The sequence below is a fragment of the Dama dama genome, chromosome 14 (assembly GCF_033118175.1).
Source record: "Dama dama isolate Ldn47 chromosome 14, ASM3311817v1, whole genome shotgun sequence".
Lineage (NCBI taxonomy): Eukaryota > Metazoa > Chordata > Mammalia > Artiodactyla > Cervidae > Dama > Dama dama.
Genome location: NC_083694.1, coordinates 48,819,495 through 48,842,271, shown reverse-complemented (window position 1 = coordinate 48,842,271; position 22,777 = coordinate 48,819,495). Strand labels below are relative to the sequence as shown.

At 40.2% G+C, this 22,777-nt stretch overlaps 1 protein-coding gene and 1 non-coding gene across 6 annotated transcripts in view; one reads left to right on the top strand and one right to left on the bottom strand.

Moving 5' to 3' along the window:
- Window positions 1–16,714, top strand: part of DDI2 (DNA damage inducible 1 homolog 2) — a 42,087-nt gene extending 25,373 nt beyond the window's left edge. For 3 of the 5 annotated variants that reach the window (XM_061160683.1, XM_061160685.1, XM_061160682.1), the window contains 3 exons: window positions 1,145–1,248; window positions 3,747–3,936; window positions 8,649–16,714. In XM_061160683.1, the coding sequence (XP_061016666.1) occupies window positions 1,145–1,248; window positions 3,747–3,936; window positions 8,649–10,534 (2,180 nt within the window). In that variant the 3' untranslated portion in view covers window positions 10,535–16,714. Of the gene's footprint in view, window positions 1–1,144; window positions 1,249–3,746; window positions 3,937–6,105; window positions 6,169–8,648 lie in introns of those variants that run through there. The other 2 variants (XM_061160687.1, XM_061160686.1) reach the window with 2 other exon arrangements.
- LOC133069710 (U6 spliceosomal RNA) lies at window positions 2,804–2,907 on the bottom strand. Its single transcript, XR_009695941.1, has one exon. It is a non-coding gene; the product is annotated as a U6 spliceosomal RNA (small nuclear RNA).
- Window positions 16,715–22,777: the final 6,063 nt, after the last annotated feature.

Genomic DNA, 22,777 nt, shown 5'->3' with positions numbered 1-22,777 from the left:
AGTAATTTTCTTAAAAGATCTTATATATAAAATATGAGGAGTAATTGAGGAATGGAGGCAATGCAGGAGACTTCAAGCAAAGAAACTTGATTATAGCAAGCAATAATAAAAATTGGAGGAATTTGTCATGGTCTTTTTTCTTTTTAAAGATAGATTTATTGATTGATTATGGCTGCCCTAGGTCTTCGTTGCTGTTTGCAGGCTTTCTCTAGCTGCAGCAAGTGGGGGGGGCTACTCTCTAGTTGTGGTCCACAGGCTTCTCATGGCAGTGGTTTCTCTTGTTGTGGAGCACAGGCTCAAGGCCTGCAGGCTTCAGTAGTTACAGCTCTTTTTTTCCTTTAAAAATTTTTTTTTCTAACTTTAAACTTTTTATTTTGTATTGAGGTATAGCCAGTTAACAATGTTGTGGTAGTTTCAGGTGAACAGCGAAGGAACTCAGCCATACACATACATGTATCCACTCTCCCCCAAACCTGCCTCCCACCCCTGTTGGCACATAACATTTGAATGGAGTTCCATGTGCTGTACAACAGGTCCTTGTTGGTTATTGATTTTGAATATAGCAGTGTGTACGTGACCTTACCAAACTCCCTGACTATCCCTCCCAGCAACCATGAGGTGGTTTTCTAAGTCTGTCAGTCTCTTTCTGCTTGTAAGTTTATTTGTATCATTTCTTTTTAGATTCCACATGTAAGAAATGTCAGAGTATTTCTCCTTCTCTGTCTGACTTACTTCACTCAGTAGACTCTCTAGGTCCATCCATGTTGCTGCAAATAGCATTATATCATTCTTTTTAATAACTGAGTAATATTCTATTTTATATATGTACTACATCTTCTTTATCCATCTTTTTTTAAATTCTTAATGCCAGCTTTCCTCACCAGATGAGCTTGTATCCTAAAGGTATCACATATCAAGCCAGGTTTTGTGAGTATTGTTTCTGCCCAATCCACTTTATGAGCTGATGCCTTCACTGTATTTAACCGGATTATTTGTCTTACTGAATTTTCATACTTTACTCACTTGTTTGAGTGCTTTGGCTTGGCTTTGACTGACTGCAGGAAGAGAAGCACAGAATGATAGATACACTTCTAAACTTTGCCTTGAAAAAATGATAACCTTTTCCTTTCTTCATGTGCTTTAGCTCAGGTTCAAATTGAAGGTGATTTCCTGGCGTGTTCCTTCTCCATACTTGAGGAACAGCCCATGGACATGCTTCTGGGACTGGATATGCTGAAACGGCATCAGGTAATTAAGAGTTTCACTTTGTTTTCACATTGGCTTTTTGTGACTTACATGGTTATTACTGCATATTCCCTTGGTTGTGTATACTGAAAAACTAAGAAGCATGACTTCAAACCTGGAAAGATCCTTAATTGATGATATTGTCATACATAGTTTGAAATTACATATCAGTAGAAATGGAATCTTTTTGTGAAATCTTTCTGAATCTATTGAATCCTACCATCTGTTTTGAGACTATATTGGACAGTTTGGTTCTCTTGTGTAAGTTTTAGTTTCTGAGTTGTTCAAAGTTGCTAAGTCATGTCCAACTCTTTGCAACCACATGGACTCAACACTCCAGGCTCCTCTGTCCTCCACTACCTCCCGGAGTTTGCTCAAATTCATGTCCATTGAGTCAGTAATGCTATCTAATCATCTCATCTTCAGTCACCCGTTTCTCCTTTTGCCTTCAGTCTTCCCCAGTATCACTGGAGGAGGAAATGGCAAACCACTCCAAGTTTCTTGCCACAAGAACCCTGTAAACAGCATGAAAAGGCAAAAAGTTTCTGAGTAGAACTCGAATAATTTTTTGATGGATTTGTAGGGCTATGAACATAATACACAATGATGATTTTACTGTGAGTTTAAGTTTAGTAAATCCTTAGTAGTTGAAAACAGTACTTGGGAAGAAAAGTATCGAGATTAAGGGAAAAGATTACATAAGATGTTGGAAATGGAAATGTTTGTTTAATACAGGAAGAATAATTTATATATGTTAATTTGCAGTGGTTTTTATATTTCTACTCTGAAGCCTAATAATGTGTTGAAACAAACTCATTGAAGAAGGAATTAGTGTGCTCTTGGACAGTAAAAATTCACACAACAAGGTTTCATATCTTGTCAATATTTTTATGTCACTAATGTTTTTTAAGTTTTTTATTGCAGTGTAGTTGATTTACAGTGTGTTAGTTTCTGCTGTACAGCAAAGTGAGTCAGTTATACATATATCCATTCTTTTTTTATATAGGTTATTATGTAGGGTCCTATCTAGGGCTTCCCTGGTGACTCAGAGGTTAAAGCATCTGCCTGCAATGCGGGAGACCTGGGTTCGATCCCTGGGTTGGGAAGATCCCCTGGAGAAGGGAATGGCAACCCACTCCAGTATTCTTGCCTGGAAAATCCCATGGACAGAGGAGCCTGGACAGAGGGCTTTACTCCACGGGGTAGCAGAGTCGGACACGACTGAGCGACTTCACATACAGGTTATTACAGAGTATGACTAGAGTTCCCTGTGCTACACAATAGGTTCTTCTTAGTTATCTGTTACATATACTGTAGTGTGTAATGTCAATTCCAGTCTCCCAATTCATCCCTCCCCCTTTTCTCCCTTGTTTTCTATGTCTGTGACTAAGTTTCTATTTTATAAATAGGTTCATTTGTACCATATTTTTAGATTCCACATATACAGAATATCATATATTGTCTTTGTCTGATTTACTTCACTCAGTATGATGGTTCCTAGGTCCATCCATGTTGCTGTAAATGGCATTGTTTTATTCTTTTTTATGGCTGAGTAATATAAAAATAGGAATGCTTCACAAATTTGCATGTCATCCTTGCTCAGACAATACTAATTTTCCCTGTATCATTCCAATTTTAGTATATGTGCTGCTAAAGTAGCACGCTAATTTTCTTTTCTAATTGTTTAATATTAAATTCCCACTAAAATATATTGCAGAATAATCAAGCTGCAGAATTTTAAGTTGAAGGAATGAGTGAATTCATGTATAAATAAAATCCAGTTAAATCTATCCTATTTTCATTGCTAATCTTTCCCTTTTTCTTTATTTTTATTTTATTATTTTTTTTAACTTCCCCTATTTTTAAGTCATGATATAGATTAGCAGTCCCAGCTTTACAGATTCAAAACATATGTGTGTAACTGTCCTATATTAAGTAATTGTAAAAATATACTGAAAAGGAGGCTAGCATAAATATGAAATGCAGAATATTTTTTATAGTGCTTGCTTTGTCATCCATATATGACTTTTGAGACTATTGGTATAGACTTTAAATAGAAGCTGTACTTTTTACACTAAGCAAAAAGCAAAAGTGTGCAACTATAAAACTGAGACATACCATTTATATAGTTGTATATTTTTTTTAAAAAAGTCATTTATGTGTTTCTAAAAGGTGTGGCTGCAGATTATGCCTGGTAGTTTTCCAAATTTTTTGCAGTGAACAGCTGCTACATTTAAATTCAGATGTGAACCATTTCTGTATTTGACAAATAAGTGTGAAGTATATCCAGTAGAGATTATTCTGCTATACAATTTAAATATTTTTAAAAATTCTAAATTAACAGTGTCACGTAAATTAAGTAAAATCGGTTTTGTTTTGTTTTTTTGTTTTGAGTCATATCTGTCAATGTTGTTCTTTATGAATGGAGTTATGAAGTTCAGAGTCATAATTTTCCTGCGTCATGTTTTTTCTGCTATCATCTGTCTTTGATTTCTTCTAAGTGTTCCATTGACCTCAAGAAGAACGTACTCGTGATCGGCACCACAGGCTCAAAGACCACCTTCCTTCCCGAGGGGGAGTTACCAGAGTGTGCCCGATTGGCATACGGGGCCGGGCGAGATGAAGTACGGCCAGAGGAGATTGCAGACCAAGAACTGGCAGAAGCCCTTCAAAAATCTGTAGAGGATGCAGGTATTTGGAACAGCTGAGCTCGCGAGTAATACTCTAGTTACTGGTGGGTGAGCCAGGGAAGTTCGGGCTTCAAAGGGGAATAAGGACCAATTCATAATCCATCTCATCATCCTGTTGTAGGTGTCTTCTTGTCTTCCTACTGCCTCCTCACATCTCCATGTACAATATAGAAAAGCTCCCGTGTTTCAGTAGATCCAGAAGCAGCTGTCCATTGGTGTATGCAGGATACACTGGGGAGTTCTTTGCTTTGGCACATTTTGGTGGGACTCATAAAGAATCTTTCTTGTCTTTTTTTTTTTCCTGAAGAAAATTATAACAGTAAGCAGACACTTCCTTTTGAGTTGAACATTTCCTGGAAACTTTCTTTTTCATTTCTTAGGCCCATTTTCTTTGGAGGATGACATTGTGTCTGTAACTGAGCAACCCTAACTTTAATATCTACTGAAAGTACTTCCCTAAGGCTTCCTCCTCCACCACCTGAGTCTCAGTTGTTGTAGCTTCTTTAAAGAACAAGCCAAGTTTTCTGGGGTAAAAATGGAGGGATGCAGTTACGCTGAAATCTCACATCTGTGGATAAGTTTTTTTCCCTTGTGTTACATATCAGTGACTCTGGGGTATCTTCTAGAAGCTGAAGAGAAGTTTGAGTTATTTTAATGTCTTGAGCTGTAATTGTGCATTAGTGACTAGTATCACACATGGCATTTGCTGATAAAGTAAAATATATTAGAGCTGTAAGTTGAGGGAATAGCTTTCTCCTAAAGACCAAAGGAAAAAAGATAAGGGTTTTAACAAAAAGCAGCCAGATTTTGCCAGTGCATGTCGCTGGAGAACATCCAGTGATCTAACCCTGAGACTCTTTAGAGTAAGTGTGGTTGCAGATGGAGCTTCCAAGCTGGCTTTGTTCAGAATCTACTCCACCACCACCTTTTGACTCAGTTTACATATCAAATACAACTTGGATGGTGATTTAGTATTTTGTATGAAGGGGGGAATTTTGAGCAATCTGACAGATAATAGTTTTAACCTTACCTACAAGGCAAACTTGAAGGGTTTGACATACTTACTTAGAAGGTGTTTGTGTTTTTGTTTTTTTGTAACTTGTCATCTTAGTTATAATGCTATTTATTAATAAAATGAGCGTGTATTATCACTTTGTGAAACCTCTATTCTTTCCCCCCACAGTTTTGGTGCTTTCATTTGAGAAACACCAGCTGGCAGTAGCCGTGCTTTATAACCTACTAACCTCAGGCCCATTTACTTTGGAGGATGACATTGTGTCTGTGACTGAGCAACCCCTAAGTTTAATATAACTGTTAACCTCTTGAGTAATTATTTTCTTTTAATAAAAAGTTTTGGAGATTAAAATAGAAACCACAGATGTTTTCAGCCATAGTGAAGGGGGTATACCAGTTTTAAAGGATTAGAAGGAAATGGCTCTCTACCTGTGTGATGACCTTTTGTTACTGAAAGTATATAGCTTGTGCTAATTTTTGTAATGTTTAAATTGTGAGATAATTCTTCAATATCATATTGTATTTGTTTGGAACATCAGCATCCTACTATTAATCAGAATCACCTAACTGTGAACATAGTAGATAAACGTATTTTTCCCTAAAAACTGTTTCTTTGGTGTGGATACTCCATAGCAGAATATCTTTATCTTTTCTATTGATTAAAACATAATTTAAAAATACTAATTCAGAGTATTTGAAAAAATAAAGAAGTTAAGCCAGGATAGGTAATCAGGTTTGGATTATTTTTCTTCCAAAAATAAATCTCAACTGAGACAGAAATGTTGAAAGTTACTATCATATGTGTTTGCTCACTTTTACTCCATAAGATTTTCATATCATGTATTTCCATCTATGGATCTACTTTTTTCACCTCTTTCACATGTTTGCCCATGAATTCTCTGTGTAGGTGTGGAAAATTAATTTCTTCCCAAGTTCTGTTGAAAATCTGTTGAAGTTGACATATTGCTTTATGTATTGTGAGAGAATTAGAGCAACTAGCAAATCTTTTTGATGTTCAAACTACAAGAACATTCCCCCACTTGACTCTGCAGTTCCTGATCTTAAAGATGGCAAAGGAATGGAAACTGTAACCCTGCATGCTGTGTGGTTTGCATTGTTAACCCAAGTTTGCTTGTCTGTTTCCTAATTCAAACAGAGCGTCAGAAGCCATGATGCATGTAGTGTGTGTGTACTGCAGCTGGAGTGGGCCCCAGACCAGGTATTTATAGACACCACATTAAGCCTTCCACCCAGTCGTCGTCTGTGGTCTGAAAGTCTTTGTATCCACAGCAGTTCTAAAATTTAGCTTCTGTCATTCACCAGTTCACCTTGTTTAATCTGGTTACAACTAGCCTGTATGTATATATATATATATTTGTATGTTGGCATACATATGTATCTAAGCACTATTTACCATTTAAAATTTTATCAGTTATTAGAAAGTCCACAGGGGAAAAAATCCCAGTGAAAACAGATGACCATTGTGAATATCAATCAAGAATATCAGCATCATAGCACTTTCTTGTTGAAGATAACCACGTTGTTAGGAATTTCATAAGTCCCTTTCTTTTGAAAAACTGGAAGTGTGTTTTTCACATTACTACACATAAGTCCCATCATTATTCAGGGGCAGCGTTTTCATCCTATTGAAGAAGAAATGGAAGCTTAGACCAGGTGACTTGGCCAGGGTCACAGAGTCAGTAACACAGGCAGGACTGAAGTTTAATCTTCTAACAAGAGCTAAAACTTGACTTTTCCCTCTCTCCCTAGCCTGACAGTTTTTCCACAGGAGGCACTCTGCTTCCATTTCCCTATAGCATAAATATAATACATGTCAGCCTGAGTGTACTGACTGATTTAAGAAAGGCAGTCTTTTTAGACTGTCAACCTAGGAACGTATAGGGGTTTGCAGGCTGGTTGTAATTAGATACGTAGCATTTAATTGCTTCTTTCTTTCATTTTCCTCATAAGGATGGGTTAAAACAGGCATTATTTATTATTAATGTCCATTGTCCTCATCCTCTTCTGCTGTCCTGTAGTACTGACCTCGTCCTCCCCTACATTTAGGGCTTAGGCCAGTGAAACTTAACCATCTCAGCTACAGGAGGACTATATGCTGCCTTCATAGTGAGTACGGAATGCACTGAGGTTGGTTCACCTTCGCCTCACCCAGTTATTATAACTGACATACCATTGCCAAAGGCCATTACCTTCGCCCACCTCTCCACTGCTGACATGGACATTTCACTACAGTGCATCTTTCTGTTCCCATTAACTGAAAATTGAACCTCTTTCAGAGTTAGCTGTCCAGATTGATAAATAAAACTATTTACAGTGTTTCCAGACTCTAATGAATATATTTTGCACTGAAATACATGCTGTTCTTCTGTTTACCCCTAAACTATAAGAAAGATTGTTTCACAAGAAGTCAGTAACTTCCTGACAGAGTGTTTTATCTTTTCATGTTGTTAACCTAGGTTGGACTAGAATGATTTAGAGTCCCTTGAATCATAACTGCATTGCTTCATGACTTCTAAGGCACAGTTAACATGAAGCATTTGAGTGGCACCTGTCCTAACAATTTGTATTGTGATGTCATTTTTGTTACCAGCCTTTGACTTTTAATTAAAGATTGTGTAATAATTGCATGGAGGTCAATTTTTAGTTGGATGGATTAGTATCAGAAGGAGAGTTGGAACTGAAGTTTAATGACATCATGATGTTTGTGTAGAGGTGTGGTATTTAATCCTTCCATCTTTTATGAATGGTCAGTAAGTTGCAGTGAATCTAAATTGTTATTGCCTATTGGAAAATTTATGAACTATATCCCTCCTCTCCTCCTATTTCCCTGCCCTTAAAGTAGGAAATGTTCTTTCCTAGTTATACTGTGTTAATTCGATAAAGTAACTGATACTTCTTTTCAGAGTTGCGTTGTTTGGTAAGATAATAATTGAGATTTAGTCTGTTTGATCTTTACCTTTATTTTTGTTCTGAGTCAAACTCACACCGTTTTTGAAATGTTCGGATAGAAATAGAATGTTTGCTTCTCTGTCTTCTAGATGTCCCTGAGTAATATCACATTGTTATTTCTGAGACATAAATCCCAGACATACCTGGCTTTAGACTTCTCAGGGTCCACATTTGACACACTGCAGTGAGTTGGCAGGAGGATCTTCCTAGCACCGAAATCCGCAAGATTATATTGTGCGTTTAAGAATCACCTGCTTCAAAGAAAAAAAGAATCACCTGCGTAACTTACTGAATAAAGAGACTCCTAGGTTTATTCCTCAGAATAATGTCCTACAGTCTGCATGCTTAGCAAGCTTCCAGGTGGTTTGAGGGCAAGTGGTAGAGAGAACACACTTGGAGAAAGTATTTTGCAGTTCTGAACCCACTGAGAGTAAAGATACATAAATGTCCTTCAGTCTTGAGGACTAACTTAGCCATTCTGTGGTACCTAAATAAAAATTATTGAATTCCAGTATACATAGTTTATCAAGAACATGCCTACCTCTTATTCTGATGCTATGATGTTGTCTCCCACAGTGAGAATGGTTCATGTATAAAGTCTGTGAATATAAGACAGATCCAAGTTTAAGGACCTGATTTTATCTTGTTTAAATTTATATCTTCTGATAATTTTGTGGCCTTTGTAACCTGCCGATTAATCTTTTTTCCTTTCACTGTCGTCCTCTGTAGAGAAAAGCGGTAAAGAAACTACCTCACTGGGAATGTCATCATTACCAACTTCAGATGGATTTAACCATCAAGCCCATCCTCCAGGACTGAGTCCTGAGATTGGTAATCCTCCAAGTCGTGCTCACTCTGTCTCTGCTTCAGTCAGCCCTATCCAGTCCAGTGACCCAGACAGCATTGAACCTAAAGCTGTGAAGGCTTTGAAGGCTTCAGCTGAATTCCAGATAACCTCTGAGCAGAAAGAACATCTTCCTCCACAGGATCTTTCTGATTGTACTCCTTCAGCAGACAGTGCTCCAGCAAACCAGAGTCCAGCTATGCCTTCGCAGAATTCACTCGAAGAAGCCATTGTTGCAGATCATCTAGATAAATCTGCTGAAAGAAGCACCCAGGGCCTCAAATCTCATCTCCACACAAGACAGGAAGCCAATTTATCTGTCACAACTACTGGGATGCAAGAACCACAGAGGCTCACAGGGGAGAAAGGTTGGCACCCAGATTATCAGGACCCAAGTCAGGTGAGTGGCCTTCAGCAGCACGAAGAACCAAGGAATGAACAGCAAGAGGTTATACAACAGAGTGCTTCACATGACCAAGACCATCTTTGTCACACAGGGGACCTTGAACTTCTTGGAGAAAGGCAACAAAGCAGTGCTGGTTTGGAAGCTGCAATGAAAGGAGACAGGCTACAGCAGAATGTGGACCTTCCGGGTACAGAGAAAGATATTCTACCTTCAAGATGCCTTGGCTGCTCAAATTCAGAAACACTTATGGAAGTAGATATTGTTGAACAGTCCCTAGTTGCTGTGCTGAATTCAGGAGGTCAGAATACCAATGTCAAGAACATTGGTGCATCTGATCTCATCTTAGATAATCCCTTGATGGAAGTAGAAACATCAAAATGTAACCCTTCCTCTGAAATTTCGAGTAATTCCATTTCTACTCAGGATTTACAGCTTCTAGAAAGTAATGTTGAAATGTCTGAAACAGGTAAAGAATGCGGGGATCGCCCTTCCACTTTAATAAGTCTCTGTGGCAGTTATCAGCCCTCTCTAGAGTCAACAGAGGAATCTTGCTCATCCATAACGGCAGCCTTGAAGGAACTTCATGAACTTTTGGTCATTAGTAGTAAACCAGCTTCAGAAAACACATCTGAAGAAGGTATCTGTCAATCAGAGACAGTAATTGAGGGCCAAACAGGTATTAAGGACCTTTCTGAAAGATGGACCCAAAATGAACATCTTACAACAACCCAGAGTGAACAGTGTTCACAGGTCTCCTTTCATCAGGCCATATCTATATCAGTGAAGACAGAAGAATTAACAGACACTTCAGCTGACGCTGGAGTGGAAGATGTAGAAACTGTTAACTTGAGGGGTCCAGATGATGACCTATTAACTGATAAGGAAGGTGTCCCGAAGTCCAAGGAGTCAGTAAACGAGAGTAGTTCTGTTACTGTAGCCTCAGCAGAAGCGTCTAAGCAACTACATTGCACCTTAGGTGTAGAGATTTCACCCAGACTGTTAGCAGATGAGGAGGATACACTCAATCAGACTTCTGAGCAAACTGAGTCCTCATCACCCGCTTGCATCCTGGTTAGAGATTTGGGTCAGGGCACACAGAATCCAGTGACAGACAGGCCTGAGGCCAGGGAACATGTCTGTCCTGAAGCTGCAGGGTCACTTCTAGGATTTGAACCACCTACCAGCCATCCGTCACCAAGTCCCTCCTTTCTTGCACCATTAATTTTTCCTGCTGCAGACATTGACCGGATTCTCCGTGCCGGCTTTACTTTGCAGGAAGCTCTTGGGGCTTTGCATCGAGTTGGTGGAAATGCAGACCTTGCACTTCTTGTCTTGCTAGCAAAGAACATTGTAGTTCCTACGTAACCATGGAAAAGTGGGCTAGACCATACTCTCTTCCCTTTAAAAAAAGAAAAGCTGTATATCTACACACACATATACACACTCACCACATATACAGTATATGTAGAAACCTGCAAGCAGAATGTTGAGCCAGATTTTTTTTTTAAAGATTTTTTTTCGGCCAAAGTAATTTATGATCTCTTGTCTGATGAATTTGTCTATCCTATTTGTTAAATTTTGGGCCTTTTTTAATGTATTGGCAGTATGTGCACACACAAGCTTTTTATTATCATTAAGATGATGTATTCTGGAATAAAATTGATGGTTTTGTGTATAGCATACCCTTTTAGAATGAGAGTGAGTGCTTTAAAAAGCAGAAGCCATGAGAAAATCCCACCACCCATGCAGCTGAAAGCGTGATGTGGCTGTGTCTGTGCTGTAGGCAAGGTATGGCTTATTGACTCATTTTTTGGTTTACAAACTTGGTCACATGGTTTGATGTTTGGAATGCATTATGATTCATCGGTTGTAACAGGAAATTGAAGAATAGTTGAAGAATATTTCGTGGAGTAGCATGTTTCCATTGGTGTGGTTAGGATTTGACATTTTAATGTGATGAGTTGGGAGGGTTTAAAACTTGGGCTGCTTTGTACATCACAGGCTACTGCATGGATTGCCAGATCCTTGGGTGGGATTTTGTGAGGGAATTAACATCAGAGTGTAACATGGTGCTACCCAGATTTAAAAAAGAAAGGAAAAACTGTAATTGCAATTGCCAATGTCGATGATGTTTCAACAACTGTTGTGAGTGAAATAATGGCCTAAACACTGGAATTTACTAGCAGTTGGGTTTGGTAGCATCTCACTTATCACATCTCAACCCTTAATGACTCATGGTGAACTTATGTTCAGCTGATGGGTTGGTTGCCAGCAGTTTATTTCCTTTCCAAACTCATCTTCTTCTAGGAAGTTCTTCTAAAGCTCAGTTTGAGCTGTGTTCTGAGTGAAATATTCAAGTGTAATAACCTTGTCACTGGTTCATCTTGGTGCTTGGAATGGTCAGTCTATTTGGTGAGTGTCTTTCATGGCAGTGGAAATAACAATTGGAGTTTCTGACTCAAGTGGCCTTGGTAGAGTTTTCCATCCCTTTCTTTCCTCAGGAGTTTCTTTTTTTAAGCAAGATTCGTCATATTTGTGTTTACCATGTCAAGATAGAGTGGGGCATAGTATATAGATGTATTTATTGTGGCCTTTTTTTATATGAGGACTAGCCCTTGGAAATCATTGTCCTGTGGGCCCCACTGTGCAATAATTCTACTGGGTAGATTTTAGATTTTTTTTTTTTTTCCTGGAAGATAAACTCTCTTGTATACCTAGCAGGAATCTGAAGTCCTGGTTTTATTGAAGAGAATTTTGAGAATGATAATTCCTTACTCCAGGTGAAGATTTGCAATGTGTCTGAAACAGAAGCTTCAGAAGAGTGATTTCTGAACTTTTAATGTTAAGTGATTTTTGTCTGAAGTGTTACTCTCTTTGAGAGTTTATTCTTTCTGTCAAAATTTACGTCATTGAGCACAATCAAAATGGAGGCTCATATCTCAGGAGTTTTTTAAATCTTAATTTGGGGGCACTTAGACTTTGCTCTTCTACCCTATTCCATCTTCTTTCTTTTTGCTGTGATGTTTGTATGTGTATTAGGAGCTGTGAGTGATATGATGGAAAGTCGCATAGATTCCTCGTGATTCTCTGAAGTTAGGAAATGGTTGACAGACAGAGTTGTCGCTTACCGTGTTCAGGGTGGCGCCCGAAACAAGTTAGCCAGATTGTCTTTACAGTGTTCTTTTAGACAATCCTGTGCTGTAGACCCTTTTGCCTGCCCTACGCCAAAGATATAAGATGCACTAGGAACCTGCTAATAGGATTTCTGTCAACCAGCTCTTAGAGCTGTGACTGTAATTAAGTAGTGGTGCTATGATTGAAGCAAAATTTAGTAGCCATGCAATGGGCCCCTGATTTGCTTTATGGGTATGATTGGGAATTTATTGTGAGCTTATAAATCTTTAGGGTTGCAAAGTGGGGTGAGTGTAGGATGGGAGGACTTATTGATGACAATAGACTCCTCCAAAAGGCCTTCTTTATAAAGATGGGCCTCTTAGTTTTCTGTACAAGCAGTTCCTCTGAACACTGCTCAGAGACTTAACCACTGAATTTTCACAATGTGGAGATTTGGGGGTCAATCCCAGGTGGGCTATAGAATATCAATCCAGAAAAGGTTTCATTACAATAGCTTTTATTGTATGTATATGTATATTTATTTCTAGGAGAAAATTCAATAGATAGGCCTATAGTTGTACACGTATTCTTATTAGGAATACTTTGGATGAGCTTAACCCACTTGCCAAATATCCCTGTCCTTTTTCATCATTTATTTTTCAACTTTAGTTGCTTTTGATTTTTTTTAAATCTTCCTGTCCATTGTTTGTGTGAAAGTAAAAATTGTTGACATTGTCAGGGTCTTGAATCATTTTTAAATTTAGCAGTTCTAAAACACAAAAGGAATTAAGGAACATGACACTAGTGAACCTTCACTGTCAATTTTTATGCAAAGTGCAGAAATTAGAGATTAACTTCTCCAAGAATAAGATAAAATCATTGTGAACTCCTCTGATTGCCAGCAGAACTGGTGAGGCCAGCCATTACCAGTATTGGCTGCTTTATTGGATCGCTCTTTTGTCATCATCAGTAATGGACAGCCTTGTGAACAGTGCTTACCCCCAAGAGTGGTGTCCGTTTATTCACCAAAGAGAGGAGAAGATTTCCTTCCTTCAAGTTGGTTCCTATGTGTAAGATGTGTTTGATAACCAGTCAGCTATAGGCTCTAGATTTTGCCATTGTCACTGGTAAGAATTATTTCCACTTGTACCTCTTTAGGCATCCAGACATCGTCTAATAGCCTTCATCCCACCGTTTGGGCTTTATCTATTATCACAAAGATTATCAGTTGCTTGGCAAAGGGAACTAGATAGATGGTAAGTGTGTGTGAAAACTGTTCTGCCTTGCAGCCTACATAACTTTCCAGAGCTCCTTGTCTCAATACATACTGAAGGGAGACACACACCGTGTATTTTTTCCCAAAGGGAAAAGATATATGAGACTTTGTGTTACCGATTTTATGATAACCAGTTGAGGTGGAATCTGCCTGTTTTTCCCTTAGCACAGCTTTTCTATCTCTAGCAAAAGCCATAAAACTTTGGGTTGGTTTATAACCATTTACTCATGTGTATATATACATGTGTGATAGATATCCTGCAGTTAATTTTACATAGATTAAAAAGTAAACATTTATTAATCTTCAGATAACAGTCTTCAGTTATGGTGAAGACTTTTATCCCACCATGTTTATAAAAAACAGCCTTGCAAGTCACTGGCCAGAAGAGTTGCAGTACATTCTGATTTCCATTTCCTATCAGTTTGTCACCTGCAGAAAGTGTAAGCAGGGCAATTGAACTGCTACATGTTTCCAACTTGTTATCACTGGTAGCATATCATAAGAGAAGCTAACTGGGTTATGCATTCTTTAGCACAAATACCAAAAAGGCAAATTTCTCCTTTGAATTTGGTGACTTAGTGTAGTCTGTGGCTGAACTAGAAACAAACACAGTTCTCAGAGAGTTCCCCTTCTGAGAAAATGAAAGTTACCTTTCACGTTAGGAGATCCATAAATTAAAATAGCTGCTTTCTTTCTGAAAGATTTAAACATGCCGATTTACAACAAGGTAAACTCAAAGCATGTCCTTGAGAACCAGAAATGTCAAATCATGGCTCAGGTCCCCCAGTAGTGGTCCCTCGATGGATGTTACTTGGGAGTTCATCGTATAAATCATAGAACTTAAGGGAGGAACCTTTGATGTGCTTGATTTTCTCTTGTGCCTTAGTTTCTCCAAATAGCAGAGGCATCAAGTTTGAGTGGGGGATAAAAGTGGAAGTATCATTGGGGTGGGGAAGGGTAGAGAATGTCTGAAAATGGCCCTCCTGGAGATAGGCATGTATGTAGAGAATGTCCTAAAGGCTCACCTTTATTGTTGATTGAGAGTTATTCTGCACTAAATCATTTGATTTCCCCAGAAGGATTAGATTTCCATAGAAGGATTATGACATGGCTTTTTTGCATCAGGCATACAAAAAGCAAAAATGGTTTCTATGTGTTTATTATGTTCTTTGTTGTGCTATCAGTATTACAGTGGTGAAAGCAGAAGTTCAAGAAATCTATTTGAACAATGAACTGTTACTCTCTCAGACTGCAGTTTGAATCTTTGAATAAAAATTTGTTATTCACTCATGAAACATTAAGTGACTGGTGAGCACTGGGGATACAGCAGTACTGAAACAAACTGGAAACTGCCCTGTAAAGCTGTCAGTCTCCTCAAGAGACATGAAACAAATCTTAACTTCAAGTGCAAGATCTATTTTTGCCTATTAGCATCATTTATTTTAAAAGTCGTACTAGGATAATTTGGTTCAAATTCAGAGAAAATGGAAAAGCAGGCTCAAGATGGAATTAGAATCTGAGAACCTAAAACTGCTCTTAAAAATGTTTTTGAAAAAATGAGATTGGAGAAACCAACAAAAAATATTCTAACATTTGGTAGAAACACTTGAAGAGATTAAGGGCAGAATTCAATTTACACTGTTGGTGAGGGGAAACAGGCAGGATAGAAGTGCAAGTAAATGGAAGATGACCTAACGTGCACCAGTGACGGTCAACTTATCCTTCCATCAGGACCTCCTTCCATGCAGTGTAGAAGTATGGACTGTGCTATGGCATCCTTCCTACCGTCTTTGAGTCAGCTGCTCTGAAATACTAACCATCTGGGCCAACAAGACTTAGCAGAGAATTCTGGAAGATTTGCTGTTTTAAAGCAGTTGAGTGCAAAATGTGAAAATAGAACTCTAGAGCAGAGAATGTAGCAAGCAATGGTTCTGAGACTGGATGAGGGGCAGAATTTATTTACAAGAAAATTCAGGCCTCTGCCAAATCTTTCTGCAGGACGGGTCCATCAAAAGGACATTCTTGAGCCCAGTATTTAAAATGTCACCGTGTATGTGGTAATCCTGAGGATACAGGTAGAATTTCTGAACCTTAACTACACTGACTTCTGAAGTTTACAATTAGAAAATCCTTGCAGGTTTGTCAGTTACATATTGGTAATCTAGATCCTCTGGGGACTAAAATGTGAGAGGGTATAGCAGATAAGTTTTAGAGCACAGTCTTAGGGAATGAAATCTACAGAGACTGTTGGTGCAAGGGTGTAGAAGACGGGATATTTCCCTAAAAAAAATTAAGGAGACTTGGGGTGGGGATGTGGAATATGAAATTAGAATAATTTTTACAGAATTATATTTCTCTTCATATGTACCATAAAGAGGTCTTCATTAGCTAACTTGGGAAAGAGGTGTGCTGGTAAGATTTTTTTCCTGGGAAGATACATAACTAATAAACTATTTTACCAGGAGTTTGTTTCACATTCAGCCTTGAAGGATGCATCAGTGGCTTAAAGAAAGGTAGACCTCTCTAGTTTCCTATATACCCAGATCAATTCAGCATACTAACTGTTTGCTTTTTTTTTAACTCTGCACCTACAATGAACGTTGAATGCTCATTTTTATTCAAAATTTCATTTCCATGGCAAGTTGGGCTAATGGCCTTTGCACTCAAATAAGGTTTGTTTACCAGTTTTGTAGCCATATTTGGCAAATTTTAGCAAATAGAAACCCCTCTTTTCCCTCTTATTTGTTCTTGGAATTGTTCTTTTATCGCTTTCCTGATTTTTCTTTAAGCTTTGAGACTACTGCATCTTACAAGAACTAGGCTGATTGGCAAAATAGGCTTGCCAGTAGCTCTTTCACTCCCATAAGGCGTTGGTTTTGAGAGTTGGGAAACCTCTGAGAGCTTAAGGGAACCAAACTCAGGAACCCCACAGCTGGTTGCATTGTGCCAGTGGTTTGGGGGCTGGACACGACTTGTCTGCAGCTGAGTGAGCTAGATGCATTTGGGTTTGAGTCGTTGTCACATACTGAAATGTAAGTCAGCCCTGAGTAATCAAAACACTTTTATTTTATTTTTCTTTTTTTATTAGGAACTTTCTGAAGAAAAAGTGATGTGTAAAACATTTGATATTTAAGACAATAAAGTTTTTATCGTAAGACTCTTGCTTGATTAGTTTCTTTTAAGTTGATATGGTTGGTTACTTTTGTCCTTGTCTCTGTCTCCCGGCCATTTAAATAATTTATGCCTAGGCACTGTTACTTGTGGCCATGATCCTAAACACCAGAAGAAGTGAGCCACTTCCAGATAAATCCTGCAGGTGGATGGCCATCTGCTGATGTGAAACGGACACTGCTCCCCAGTGATGCACAGCAATAGAGACAACATTGGTGACAGGGTTTTGTGGCTCAGACTAGTCTCTAGAGCTAGGATGCTCAGGTGTGAATTCTAACTTTGCCACCTACTAGCTGTGTGACTTTGGGTAACTTCCCTAACCTTTCTTAGTTTCCTCATCTATAAAATGGGGACTATTGGGGTTGTCATAGGGGTTCATGAGTAAGTTAGAAACACCCTTGGGTGTTAACTAATGTGGAATTACCATTTTGTGCATGAGTGTGTGCTGTGGGGCCCTTATTGAGAGGATTTCCAGTGTATATAGGCTTCCCTGATGGCTCGGCCAGTAAAGATGTGGGATGACACGGGAGACTTGGGTCAATCCCTGGGTCAGGAAGATCCCCTGGAGGAGGAAATGGCAACCCACTCCAGTATTCTTGCCCAGAAAATCCTGTGGACAGAGGAGCCTGGTGGGCTACAGTCCAAAGGGTCACAAAGAGTTTGACATGACTGAACGACTAAGCAGTAGCCAATGTACATGGATCAGCTGATATATACAGGGAGTAGCTTAGAGACATCCCCGCCTTGTTCTGTTATCTTAACCTTGTCTATCAGAATGCTGAGAGCCAAAGCTACTTCTAGTTGGAGGTAAGAAGTACTAATTATTTTTCCATTGTTCAGATCTCAATCTGATAATCAGTTCATTTGAAATGAGGTTTCTAGTACTTGATACGAGTGGAGTAAGTTGTGAAACATTAGTTATTGGTGGAAAGAATTCTAGATCTTTGGTACAGAGAAAGGGGAATTCACTGCATCTGTATTTTAAGGCGGGGGGAGATTTACAAGCATCACAGAAGTGAATTGGGGGGTTTATGGCAGGGATCTACAGCTTGCAGGAGGAAAATAGAAGAAAAGGGTAGGATATACATTTAAAAATAGAAATACAGAGGAATGGGGGAAAAGTTCAAGAACATAGTTCTAGATTTTAAAATGCAAATTAAGCAGAACATACTTCCATCTTAAAGGGCTAAATAGTCAGCAGATATACTGCTTCCCTGTTCAAAACTATTAGTGTTCTAATAGGATTAGCAAACTATCAGTTCAGTTCAGTCACTCAGTTGTGTCCAACTCCTTGCGACCCCATGGACTGCAGCACACCTGGCGTGCTGTCCATCACCAACTCCTGGAGCTTATTCAAACTCGTCCACTGAGTCAGTGATGCCATCCAACCACCTCATTCTCTGTCGTCCCCTTCTGCCTTCAGTCTTTCCCAGCATCAGGGTCTTTTCCAATGAGTCAGTTCTTCGCATCAGGTGGCCAAAGTATTGGAGTTTCAGCTTTTAGCATCAGTCCTTCCAATGAATATTCAAGACTGATTTCCTTTAGGATTAACTGGTTGGATCTCCTTGCAGTCCAAGGGACTCTCAAGAGTCTTCAACACCACAGGTCAAAAGCATCAATTCTTCGGTACTCAGCTTTCTTTATAGTCCAACTCTCACATCCATACAGGGCGACTGGAAAACCATAGCTTTACCAGTCCTTATTTGTGGATTTTTGTCTAAGAAGAGCTAGAGTGGCTTGGTTCCTCATAGAAAGTTACTAAAAACCAACATTTTCCCTGTTCAACTCCAGGTATCTGAAATAGAAATTCCCCGAACCAGAAATATTCCACCACCCACCCCAACCTGTTCCTCTCGGGCTTCCCCTGAGAAGTCAATGGCAGCTTCATCCTTCCAGTGTTCACTCAGACCTTGACTCCTTTCTTTCACAACCTACATCCAACCCATCCTGGATCCTATTGGCTCCATTTCAAAATACAGTTGAAGACTTCCCTGGTGGTCCAATGGCTAAAACACTGTACTCCCAATGCAGCAGGCCTGAGTTCAACCCCTGGTCAAGGAACTAGATCCCACATGCTGCAACTAAGACCCGGCACAGCCAAATGCATATTATATACATAATTGAAATCTGATCATTTCTCAAACCATGGTCAAGGCCTCATCATCGCCTCTTACCTCAGTACTGCAGTAAGTCTCCCTGCCTCTACCCTTGTCTACAAGATGTTCTTAGCACAACAGCCAGCATGATTCTGTTAGATCACACCTTTCCTTAAACCCTCAATGGGCCCTAATCTCACTCAGGGTAAAAGCTGAAGTCCTTAGAATGCCTCCAAGGCCCCTGTGTGCCTCTGACTTTTCCTTGATCTGGAATGTCCTTTCCCTGAACACCTCCATGGTTTTTTCTCTCACTCCCTTTAGGTGTTCACTCAAATGCCACCTCAGTAAGGCCTTCTTTAGCTAATTTATCTTTGTCATTTTCCTTCATTTTTCTCAACACTGACACATCCTAACATATTCTTCATTTCACTTCTGTATCTCTTATCTTCCCCATTAAAATGTAAGCTTCTTGAGAGGGGTTTGTTGCCTTTTCACTACTATCTCCCAAAGCCTAGAACTTTGCCTTATGCATAGCAGGCCCTCAGATATATGTTGAAGTAATCCGTGAATACCATTAGACTGCCTCAAAGGCCCGAGAGTGGAGTGACAAAAATGACCTGAAACCCAGTCAGGTCATTGAGGTCAGTGTGCAGGGTTAGGGATTCTAGCCTGGGATGACTCTTGACCTTGGATTTGCGTGTGCTAAGTCACTTTAGTCATGTCTGACTCTTTCTGACCCTATAGACTAGCCTGCCAGGCTCCTCTGTCCATGGGATTCTCCAGGCAAGAATACTGGACTGGGTTGTCATTCCCTTCTCCCGGGGATCTTCCCAACCTAGGGATCGAACCCTCATCTCTTACATCTCCTGCATTGGCAGGCAGGTTCTTTACCACTAGCACCACCTTGGAAGACCTTGAGTTTAATGTGAATTTTAAAAGATGGGTGACAGATTCCCTGGCAGTCCAGTGGTTAAGACAGCATTTTCACTGCCGTGGGTCCAGGTTCAGTCCCTTGTTGGGCAACTAAGATCCCACAAGCCTCACAGTGTGGCCAAAATAAGAAGAAAAAAGATGACATTATGAGGTTAGTAAGTTTGCAGGCTTCCCTGTGAGGTAGTATTTTTATTACACCCACGTCTAAGACTAATTTGGGACTGTGGCAAACAGCACCTCTCCATAATGGTTGTACTGACTTGGGCCATAATTTCTCATCCATTATCTTCCTGGAATAGAAAAGGCCCAAATCAGATGTAAAGAGAAGGAGCCTTTTATTTGGTGCAAGTTCTCTTTATGTGCTTTTACTTCTATGGTCAGCTAAAAAATTTTCTGCATCCCTATTGAATTAAAATTTAATCAGAAGATACTAAGTCAATAAACACTGAATATCACGTGCCAGACACTGAGTTGGTGCTGTGAATGCAGCATTGCATGAACTGAGCAAAAGTGCGCATTCTGCAGAGCTTACGTTCTAACAGAGTCTTTGAAGCCTGACCACAGACAAGAAAACACAGGTAGTAATACATCCTAAAATGAAAATTTAGGAGGTTGGCATGCTATACGGGACTAGAGGCTACTTCATGTGGAGTAAAGCCATCAGAGAGAAAAGTCTTCTGAGAAGCTAACATTTAAACTGAGACCTGGCTGACAAGGAGGCTCCTGCCCTATGAGGCTTTTAAAGTATTTATTTGGCTGCACCAGGTCTCAGCTGCAGCTTATGGGGTCTAGTTCCCCAACCAGGGATCAAACCCAGTCCCTGTACTGGGATCATGGAATCTTAAGCACTGAACCACCAGAGAAGTCCCCAGATGAGAATCTTGGGTGTATTGCATCAGGCTAGGCTGAGGGAACAAAGAGGCCAGAAATTCTAATAATTTATTACAAACCAAGTTTTAATTTTGCCTGTGCTATCTAGTCCAAACAGGTGTTGCTGGTTGATAGATCTCACCCAAGCAGTGCCCAGGGAACGAGGCTCTTCTCTTACAAGTCTGACCTCCCCTTGGCTTCATCCTACTGGGTGCAAGAAGAGCGTGGAGGAGGAAGTGGGTCACCTTATTTCTGTTCACATGCCCTGGGAGAGAACTTGATGATACAGTCACGCCTACCGCAAGGAAGGCTGGGAAATACACTAGCACTGCCGGGCTACAGTGCTGTCACTGTGGAGCAAGCAGTTCTGGATGGACAGCCCGGGGCCTCTGCCACACTGGGGAAGAGCTTTCCCAGCAAAGGCCCTCAGATGTGAACACACACGCTTGTTTAAGAAGCAGAAGGTGGGCGGGGGCTGGCACACACCAGCGGACAGATTGGAGATGAGTCAGAAAGAGAGGCTGAATCAGATCAGCTCTGGCTTTGGAGGCCTGAGAAGAGAATGGATGTTATTCCAAATGCTCTGATGAGAAGCTGTTGGAGGCTCTGAAGCAGGGGGGTTGAATGATATCCCAGTTTTCACAAACCCATATTGCTGGTGGGACAATAAGTAGGAAATGACTGAAAGTTTAACTCCGCCCCCCCCGCGCCCCCCCCCCCCCGCCCCCGCCCCAGCTCACACGACCTTAGTTCCCTGCCCCAGGGTTTGAACTTGGGTCCATGGTAGTGAAAGTGCCAAGTCCTAACCACTGGACCGCCAGGGACTTCCCAGGTGTTCAACATTTTAAAATAAAACCCCCTAGATTTACAGTTGCCTTTGTTAGTTTACCCAAGCCTAGAGTTGCAGATTGTCTGCACGTGCAGGTACCAGAGTTAAGGTATGGGACTATCGCTGTTTTTTACAATTAGTCCCTTCTCTTCCCTTCTTAGATAGCAACTTCACAAGCCTAATGGCCAAGGAAATATTTACTCCCTCCTCTAGGAATATAAATATATTTGCCTTGCGTTGTGGGGAAGGGAGGAATTGGTCCCTTAAACCATCTTCCACTTTTTTTTAACAGTCTTGTCCAATTGTCTTTTAAGGTTACAATTGCTGGAATTTTTTCTTTTTCCTCTCTCAGGCAGTTCACACCTTTGGAAAGAAGAGCAGAGGAGACCTGGTAGTCCAGGTCTGTGGCAGTTCTATGATCTTGCCTGCCTTCCCAACTTCCTCATCTAACAGTGTTCAGCAGTAGACTTAGATGCAAACAATATTATTTTAAAAAAAAAGAACGATAATTTTTCCTGTGTCACTGGTTTGGAAACTAAGATTTTCCCAGGGCCCTAGAGTGACTCAGTTGAGGCTTTTGACTCTGGATGCCTCAGAGTCTCATGCCCTTTCCACATGATCAGCAAAGTCTTGTGTAATAAATGAATAAGTTTCAGTTTTGAACTTGAATGACTCCCAATAAGAGGATGGACAGGCACCCTCTCTTTGTTCTTTTTTTCACAGACAAAAATGGATTCCATATTTGAGCTCTGGTGCAAGCATGCCTGCTCAGTTGTGTCCAACTCTTTGCCACCCCATGGACCGTAGACCACCAGGCTCCTCTGTCCATGGGATTTTCCCAGCAAGAATACTGGTGCATGCTAAATCGCTTCAGTTGTGTCCAACTCTGCAACTCTATGGACTGTGGCCCACCAGGCTCCTCTATCCATAGGATTCTCCAGGCAAGAATACTGGGGTGGGTTGCCATGCCCTCCTCCAGGGGAGTGGGATGCTATTTTCTCCTTCAGGGGATCTTCCCGACCCAGGGATGAACCTACATCTCCTGCTTTGACAGGCGGATTCTTTACCACTGAGCCACCTGGGCTTAGGCCAATTATCTGCATGTGGACACACACACTGGACTCCCTCCCTTTTCCTACAAGAAGTCTTGAGAGACTAAAATCTACCTCACTTCTCCCATCCATTCACATACCTATACAAGCCTAAGGAATTTGCTAGGTAGTAAGCTGTAAGTTCCTCCTGGATGTTGTAAAAAATTGAACCTGACCATTCCCCAATGCATGAAGATAGAAACAACATGCCAGAAATGACACCGCCTT